General features: G+C 35.4%; 1 protein-coding gene across 1 annotated transcript in view; it reads left to right on the forward strand.

Moving 5' to 3' along the window:
• The window catches only part of ITGB8 (integrin subunit beta 8), a 28,885-nt gene extending 20,577 nt beyond the window's left edge, over nucleotides 1-8,308 (forward strand). Inside the window, exons 9-13 of the mRNA XM_026044871.1 lie at nucleotides 311-716; nucleotides 2,704-2,929; nucleotides 4,358-4,461; nucleotides 5,579-5,742; nucleotides 5,830-8,308. Of these exons, the coding sequence (XP_025900656.1) occupies nucleotides 311-716; nucleotides 2,704-2,929; nucleotides 4,358-4,461; nucleotides 5,579-5,742; nucleotides 5,830-5,952 (1,023 nt within the window). The 3' untranslated portion in view covers nucleotides 5,953-8,308. The remainder of the gene's footprint in view (nucleotides 1-310; nucleotides 717-2,703; nucleotides 2,930-4,357; nucleotides 4,462-5,578; nucleotides 5,743-5,829) is intronic.
• The last annotated feature ends 1,419 nt before the right edge of the window (nucleotides 8,309-9,727 follow it).

Consider the following 9,727-nt stretch of genomic DNA (forward strand, 5'->3'; position numbering starts at 1 on the left):
ATTCTGTGATTCTGTGATTCTTATACAATCTAGTCCCAATTCTGATCAGAATTGCTGTACTATAAATTTAGACATGTTAAATAAAAACAGGATAATAATTCTGTATGTAATTTCACTTGTACTTACCTCATCTTCTGCCGCCATGTCTCCTTAGGATGTAGACTGCTATCACTATATTATTATTAGGGTTTTACCTGTATTTCTAATGCTTGCAATTACGAATATCTCACATTTCACAACTAGCCACTGTGTATTTTGACCTTACTACCTAGTACATATACATCTGTAATGTAAAATCTGTATTTCTTAGGTGCTTTTCAATGTTTCGGTTACAATGAAAGGATGTCATGCAACTGGAGGAAGAAGATACGCAATACTTAAGCCTATTGGTTTCAATGAAACTACCATCGTTAATATACATAAAAACTGTGCCTGTCAGTGTGGAGATAGTGCAAGGCACAAAAGGGTTTGTGCGGATGAAACTTTCCCTGATGGTGAGCAATCCCGTTGCAGTGACACTAGCTGTAATTCCAGCAGAGATACATTTCCTTCTGAGAGGTGCAGACAATACCARGAGCAGCCCATCTGCAGTGGTCAAGGAGACTGCATAGATGGAAAATGTTTCTGTTACAAAAATAAGCTGGGCAAGGTGTATGGCAAGTACTGTGAACTGGATGATTTTTCCTGCCCTTATCACCATGGAAATTTGTGTTCTGGTAAGCTGCAGAATTTAAGTCTGTGTTTTGTTTTGTTTTGTTTCTCAACCTTATAKTATATATGTTAACAATAACATTATCTTGAATAAGACAGTCATATTATTCCAGAAAACAAACTGATACATTTCAGTCTTATTGGGTACATAGATATTGGAAATTATGAGGACTCTCAATATCCAAATGAGATTCTGATTTCTTTAACCTAATTTATCCTAAATCTCGTCAGAGATATATTAACACTTGATTTCAAATACTAAAATACATGTTAACACTGTCCAGAATGCCTGCTCCAATTAATGAACAGTGTAAATGGCACAAATCCTTATTGCTTTTGTAGTCCATTTCTTATTCATAAACAGAAGTGTGTGTGAAAGAAGTACTAAACATGTACTTTTCAGTTAATATTGCTAGGAAAAGAGAAATTAAATCTAACTAAATTCTAAATGTAATATAAATCTAACTGAATTGTTACTGAATTTCTATCTTTTTTTTTTTCATTTGGAAGTATTTTTAAAGCATTTTGAAATCTCCTGCTGTTCTGCATYACTGTATTTACCAAGGAGTAAATTGGGGAACAGATTCTTAGCTTCGGTAGGATAAATGTGGGGTAATGCTATTGACCCTAGTAGAGTTGTTTTGGTTTTGCCCTGCTTGTTGCTATGATCTTTGAGTGGAAGGAAGAGAAATGATGTTACATAGGCCTTTAAATACTTTATTACAGCACAGAGAGTCTGTGTTCTCACTCTGCATTGCCACCCCCAACTAGATTTGCAAATTTGACATTTCTTAACATAAGCAGACTTTTCAAATATATAAACTGCCAAAACCTGAAAGGTGGTGCCTGGGTCAGAGGAAGAGGCAGGGGGATCCGTGTCGAAGGTGCCCTGGAAATTCTCATGCCTGGTGTAGTCCTGCCTAGCAGAAGCACAAGGGGAACCTGTGCCACAGCTGAACCATGTGCCTCTCAGTGGGATGTTTTTCAGTGGAGAACTTTGCTATGAAATGTTCTGTAAGGCTTTTCCTCCCCAGCCAAATAAGGGAGTGGCCCACAGTTTGGCTTCAATCTTGTTTAGGGGACCCTATGTATTATATGCAACTTTCCTATCTGCTGCTGGCCTGTAAATCCCTGGAGCACAAGAAAGATCATGAGACTGCATGTGAAATTTAAGTATTGCCAAGGCAGAGGTGGAGGCCTCATGAGGTTTGCTAGATCTGCATATGCTTTATGTCCTATTCCTGTACTTCCTGAAAGCGCTTTCCCATCCTGTGAAAAATGTGTATAAGCACTGTCAGCCTGTCACTTGTACACCTGGTAAATGTAGTACAACATGGAAAACATACGGACTTTTCCCTAAAATTCCCACTGCTTTGCCTGGAAAAATTAAGAGGCCGCCAGGGATTTTTCATAGCCTTTAAATGCTTGAGGCTGTACGTTTGAAATGCTTAATAACCTACACTTCATAAATCCAACTCTTACACAATGTTCAATCTTCTTCCGTTTAGAACCGGAGAAAGGTAATGTTATAAGACATGTTCCTGAAAAGAAAAAGTAATCCAAACTAGCATGTGCACAATAATTTGAAACTCCTTCCTCCTCAAATCTTGTGGTGTATTTGAATTGGATGCTTTCTTCCTAATGAGGAGAGCTTTGTTTAGTTTGCTTCAAGCTTGTTTTCCTGGTGGTTGTGTAATTTTTAATCCCAGCTACTTTGATGCAAGAGAAACTGGGAAAATTCTAGTAAAACATTTTATGATGAGWTAAGGTAACAGCTTTTGCTCAAATTAGCAACAAGCAGCAGGCATAAATATATGTCATTCTGGAGCTTTCAGCCTGAAACGGTAAGACTTAAAAACATATTAGCCAGCCAAAGTCTCAGTTAGCTCTGTTACTCCATACTCTAGCAATAATGATGCAAATGTATGCCTATAAAAATTGCCTTTTAATGTTTTCATAAAACATATGATTAAAGATTGTCTGTTGTTGCAGGTAATGGTGAATGTGAAGCTGGTAAGTGTAGATGCTTTGCTGGCTGGGAAGGTGACCGTTGCCAATGCTCATCACAATCAGCAAAACACTGCCTGAATTCAAAGGGCCAGATTTGCAGTGGAAGAGGAAATTGCATATGTGGAAAGTGTGAATGCACTGATCCAAGAAGCTTTGGCCGTTTGTGTGAATATTGYCCAACCTGTAACAGTGCCTGTGAAGAAAACTGGTATGTTTCTTGTGTTAAACTTTTTTACTATATACTATATTCAAAGATAAGTATTTCTGGTAGGCTAAATGCATGCTGTATTTCTTAGATGTTTAGCCTGTCTGAAATTGAAACAGAATTCCTACTTGAGAGCTTTTTCTTTGTATTGGAGGAGTTTGCACTAGCAATTAAGAGAAATGCATGTCTATGTGTATTCACCAGTCTGTGTTCAACTTTCAGGTTTATACAGGTAAAAGAAGTGTGTCATAGGAAGATGGCGTTTTGACGTTAGAGTCTTATTATTTATATTATAGTTCTTTATACATTTTTTTGAGTAGGAAATAAAATTTATAATTTGGAAGTTTTAAAGGGAAACACCAAATCCTACCCTTACCTGCTGCAAAGTCCAAAAATATTTTCCATATGTGTTTTTGCATACAAGTCATTCATGATTCCACTCTTGTGCTGYCCCTAAATGAAGCAAGGAGGTTTGGAATAAGAGTGATGCCTGCTTATTGCCTCTCCAGTGGGTCAGCAGAGCAGACCTGGTCTTACCTAGAGAACAGCATCTATTACTTGTAAATCACTGAGTCTTTGCTGTGCTAGTTTTAAAGTGCATAATTTTTCTTTATTCCTGACCAGGAAGAGGCAATGTGGAGGCTGAAGTCAGCAGCCAGGGAAGTTCAGACTGCTCCGTCAGTGGCCCACTGACTGATTTAGTCAGTCACTGACTGACACCTGAAACACTCTTTCTGGGCACAGGTCTTCGAGGCCCACTTATGAGTGYACATAGCTTTCTGAACCTCACTGTGGTTGAGAAGGTGAAAGGACAGCATGATCAAAATTGAATTATTTTTTAGTACTCAGTTGAATAGTTGAATTACAGTTCATCTGAGAAGTATACTTGGGGAGAAAAGCTGGACCTGGTCTAAAAGGTAACTGCCAAAACTTCACTAGATAAAATGCATTTAGGCTTGCTAATCTAACTTGTTCAAAGTCACTGAAAACTATGTGTCTTTAATAAATTCAAAAGATGGCATAGTTTTATTAAAAGTTCGGTCAAGGGTTTTTCAAAATCATTTTAAATGTCCATCTTCTGCAGAGCTAAAAGACTGGAGTCTGACAGTTTGAAGAAGAGATGGGTTCGTAGCCTCACCGCTTGAAAAACACCTATCACAAAACACAGCAGGGGCCAGATGAAGATAGCTTTGGTTGCAAAGATATCTGAGTTATTTTGCTACTTTTCATTAATTAGCTTTGAAAAGTATCACAGGGAGAAAAAAAGAGGGGAAAACAAAAAGAGGGATTTTAGAAAAAATAAATGTTGCAGTGTTTTTACTAACAATAGGAAAAGAGTATTTAAAAATGATACCTCAGTCTCTTGGTACAATCTTTTCTAGGGAAGTGCAGATAAAGATAAAGGGTTTTAAAGAGATTTTTCTTTTACAGGAATTGTCTTCAATGCCATCATTCTAACAATGCATCTCAAGCTATACTTGACCAGTGTAAAACCTCATGCACTTACATGTTGCATTATATTGATCAAACTTCAGGTATGTGACATCTTCTAGCTAATTTTAGTAAGAGAGGAAAATCTGTAAGGATTAATAACGGAATTCACCACTGCTTTTCAAAAGGATGTTAGTAATATTACAATAACAAAGAAAGCAGGAAAAAGAATAAAACCATTCTTAGCTTCAGGGAAAGTGAAAGATAAATAATAACAGGAAATATGATTGCCAAGCATTGCTATGTCAAATTTCCCAGCTYCTAGAGAAGTCACATCTAATAATAATGAATCCTACTGGAGAAATGCTTAAAGAAATATTTATAAAAATTATTATGACATCTCAATGTTTTATTACTTTGGATATGTTTACATTATTTGACATTACTAGAAACAAAGAATAATAAAATAGAATGCTTGCCTCACTTTCAATAATGTTTAAATATGGCTTTCAAGTCACACAACTGTGTATTTATGAGATGAAGTCATTTTTAATAAAATCTCGTAGATGATAATCAGGCCCTGCAATAAGAATGCAGGTATATGTTTATTTTCTATTGGTTGGCATTTTTATATAATTTTTTTTACAGAAGCTCATAAATGATACTATGTATTGGAACTACTAGTGTCATGACCTTAGTATTAATTAGAGGACAGCCTGTTATGTGAGAAAGGAAGCCAGTGAAGAGAACACTAGACAAGGAATCAAGAGAACATATTCTCTGCCAAACTATGTTTGTGATTTGCTCTGTAACTTTGTGAAAATCAAGCTTTTTTGGCCCCTAACTTCTATAGCAGTTTGTTATTTCTTTTTCAGCTATAAAATCATAATTTTATAGATCATTTATGGTGACTACAACAATGAAATTTTAATCTTAGTGCTGTAGACTAAAGAAGTAGTAATGTTTGATCATCTTTTTACAGCTTTTCTTGAAATGTATTACTTTGAAAGTCTGTGTGACAACATGAATTTTTTTCCCTTTTATCAAGACTTTATTTTCATTTAAGTTAACATGAAATGTATTTTAGATTTTAGTTACCTTAAATTAAATGCAATTTAAATTTTAATTAATTTGATAAAGTAGTGTTTAGTGAGAGATGCAGAAGTGTTTTATAGCTCTTCATATTTTAGACTTTACAGTTTGGTTTTCCTTTTGTTGCAGAATGTTTCTCTGGACGAGGCTACTTTAGAATCTTTTCCATAATCTTTATAGTTACATTTCTGATTGGGTTGCTTACTGTACTTATCATCAGGCAGATAATTCTGCAGTGGAATAACAATAAGATTAAATCTTCATCTGATTACAGAGTGTCTACAACAAAGAAGGTAATTGTTTTCAGAGCCATCAAATTCAGTAATTTTGTACCTAAATTTTAGCTAATTATTGATAAAAATTGTATCTTCTCCTTCAAGGATAAGATGTTTTTGCCTACTGTTTGTACAAGAACAGTAACATACAGACGTGACAAACCAGAAGAAATAAATATCGACATCAGCAAGTTACGATTAAATGAAACTTTCAAGTGTGAATTCTGAAGACCGTGTGTTTTCTGGAAATGTCTATTTTCAACTTTTTCTACTTTTTAAAAGTTAYCTTTTGTACTCTGTAAGAGTCTTGACTGTTGCTGTTAGGTTTTGTGTCATGCATTTTGTTGAATACTGTAACAAAGTGCCATGTAAGCATAGTCACATAATGTGACTATGTTTGAAACTATAGCTGCTGTATTTTTTTTGAAAGAGAAATGTGCATTACTACTGTTCCAGAACATTAGTGTTGATGTAGCACTTTAATGTATTCTAATTTATTTAGTTTTGGCATAGAATGTAGATATAAACGTGTCTGACAAAGCACTGATCTCACTCTACATGTAGCTAGTACTGATATGCTCTGTGGGAATGGACAAAAACTGTGACTGAGCTATTAATATTGCTGTATATTGTGGCAATAGGTGAAAATTTAAATACTCTTAAATAGAGTAAATGGTACTTTATAGTTTTCTCAGTTGACTAAATTACATTGATTTGTTTGTTTTAGCCTCTCAGCTTTTCCTCATTACTAAATAAAAATAACTGGATTGAATGAGTGCTAGGTTATACTAATGTGTGTATGTGTAGAAATATACATATTCATACACACACATACAGCTAAATATGTATATAATACAATTTTTAATGTATACACAATGGTGTCACTTATAGTTTATATTTCATAAAGAGATTAATTTTTAGCTTTTTACTTGTTTCAAAATAAAAGCCTCTATAGACATTTTAAGGTATGTGAAAACTGAGTGCATACAGAACATAAGCGAGCTCCTCTTACCAGCAGCATCGTCTACAGAGTAATCCCTGCTGGCTGAATTCACCACTGGAGTGAGCAGCATCAACTCTATTGCAATCAGATAAATTACACCAGAGCTGTGTTTGGTTTGCTAGCTACATGTCAGTGTTTTGCCAAATAAGGGCTCTGTTCTTTATAAATGTCAGAAGTAAGTCAGATTTTTTGTATGTGCTCTTTTTTCCGTATAAAATTAGTTGACAAGATTTTTTTTTGAATCTTTACTTAACCACTTTAATTTTTGTGACTGTGCATTGAGAAGTGTCTAGTGTAGTATGAAAAAGTATCTGCAATTCAAAAGAAGGCACAGAAAATAGAAGTCTTTTTCCTCAAGAGAGTRTGTTAGTTGACTTCATTAATATAAGCTCAAATTCTGCTTTCAGAAATGAGCAAAAATTCTTCTAAATACAGTGGGACCAATGTAAGCTTATCTGAGAGCAGAATTAAGCTACAARGTCAGCCAGATACCTTTTCTTACCCTGAAGGAGGCTTTAGTGCTGCARGACAAGTTACTGCCATTTGATGTTTGGAAGGGTCAACTAGCAGTCTGATTTCACTTATTTTATGCTGCCAAAACTGTAGGAATTCTGATCAATCTTTCTTAAACATGCACTAAGATTTAGCTGTCAAAAAAAATCATCTCAGAAGACAGTATGCAGTATATCATTTTAGCAGTATTTATTACTGGTACTAAATATTGATTTGTACTTGTTACCAGTAAGAGTCACAGAAGCATCTTTCTATGTCATTTCGACAAATATATAAGAATATTAGTATTTCCTATTCTGTGCTTTTCCTGTAGTGTAGATTCCCACTGAAATTTGAGGCGTATACGTGCAAAAAGAAGGCAGGATGTAGAACAGATGATGTTATACAAGAGTTTACAGTGAATTACTTGGGCCAAGGATCAAGTGAGGGATTAAGAAAAACAATATAGAGACTGTAGACTTTCCACTGAATTTTCCTAAAAGCTTTAAGACTTGTTTCTATAAATCTTATAAACTGCACCATTAATTGTTTCTGAAGCAGTCTTCATGGTAGAACCTGAGCTTCTTACCACATGATTAAAACAGTCTCATTTAAAGAAGAGGGGAGTTCTTTACACAGACTCTGATTTCAGTGACAGCCTCACTATCATGTTATTTATAGATTAATTCTATATGAAGAATTATTCTGTATCAACTATATTTTAAACTTTTATTATTTTCAAAACGGAACACCATGGAACAATTTTCTTCCTATGGAAATTTACAGACTCCAGACCATTGTTTCCAGTGGGAATTAGATAAACTATTTGTAAGAAATTACGTATATTGTCCTTGTCACAATTACTATTTTTAAGTAAGTAAGAAACAGGAGACGTGGTTATCTGTTTAGCATAAAAATAACAACAAAAATATTAAAAGCTCAAGTGAAAATATGTGAATGTTTAACAAAAGATGTAGCTATCCTCTTAAAACAATGGGATACCATTTTTTTTAACAAAAAAGATTCCTCAGCATCATGCACGTCTCGTAGCCCTTAGGCCAGTTAATAAAGAGAGAGCTATTGTTTTTCTTTACAATTATTTTTCACTGTTAGATATAAATTGGGGGTGCRGAGAAATGGAGCTGTGTTTGTGGTGGGAGGAAATTCTGAGGTGTAGCACTTTGTCTTTCAGACACCTCACATTACTGCTGTGTTTTCTGTGCTGCGTTGGCACCCAGTGCTGCCTTGCAAAGGGCACAGAGAGCAGTTGGTTGTCACAGCACCTGCCCTGCCTGAGCAGGCTTAGGGACAAACTGCCCTGCAAGCTGCTTGCTGTCCTCAGTGGTTGTTAAGAGAAAAGGAAAAAAAAAAAAAAAAAAAGAGAGAGAGAGAAAGGAAAGGAAATAAAAGAAAAAGGCAGGGGGTGGGGGAGGTTTTTGCATCTCCCTCATTGCTCCACTGCATTGTGGAGGGGGTGATGAGTGGGCTAGTGAGAAAGAATAAGCTGCTGCTAATGTGACAGGTCAAGGCTTTAGAAGGCCCGTGGGGAGCTTATACAGAGCAGAATCCTTGGGAGCAGCTTTGTTTCTATGGATGGAATCTCTCCATGAGAAACTGTGGCTTTACTTGGTACTTGTTTCGCTCTGCCTTTGACCATGTTTTTCAGAAGAGCTGCTGCAGGAGATGAATAGCCCAACAAAAACCTCACTATTTAGGGAGCTGTGTTCCCTCAGCACATGACCTTAAATGAGAAAGCAGCTTGTAATTCACAAGGAATTTGCTCAGCAATTGCAGAATGACTGTGCTTCCTATAGTGCTTAATATGGGAGATATTACAGACAAATTAGTTCATATTAGTTTTCAATGTATTGTGCGTCAAAGATGCTCATAAAAACAGGGGGTGGGAGAGTTTGGTCTCAGAATAGAATGCTCTACATTTCTTAAATAAAACTTTTTATATTAGGCTCCTAGAGAAAAAAGAAAAAGAAAAAGAAAAAGAAAAAGTATAATTTGACCATATGCCTTAGCCCAAAATATACCAACATACAGTATGGTACTTCATCACTGACTTTTTTTTAAGATTTTCATCCCACAAGCCAGGACATTTATATGACTCCTTATAGCAGATTTTTAATGGTAAAAATTGTAGGTATCATTTTCTAATTCTGTTCTTTTTTTTACATTTAACAGTCTGTGTAATATTTCAGAAATGACACATGTTCATACACTTTTAAAAAGTGCTTTCTTGTTCTGTTTTTTTTAAAAACATACAAAACTATGAAACTGGAAATACTATGAACTGATTGTACCCAAATACCATGGACATGTTAAAAACATCAGTACAGATGGGTGTGGGAAAATAGCTGCTTCATCTAGAAAAYGTGCACATGGTATGTGAGGAATTTTCATTGTGCCCAGCTGAAATTCTCTTACATTCACAAGCAATGCTGAAAGTGGACCTTAAAAAAGAAGGACATCTGTATCGGCATAGTTTACGTTTTACCCATT

This window comes from Nothoprocta perdicaria, unplaced genomic scaffold (assembly GCF_003342845.1).
Source record: "Nothoprocta perdicaria isolate Ctin4 unplaced genomic scaffold, notPer1 scaffold_106, whole genome shotgun sequence".
NCBI lineage: Eukaryota > Metazoa > Chordata > Aves > Tinamiformes > Tinamidae > Nothoprocta > Nothoprocta perdicaria.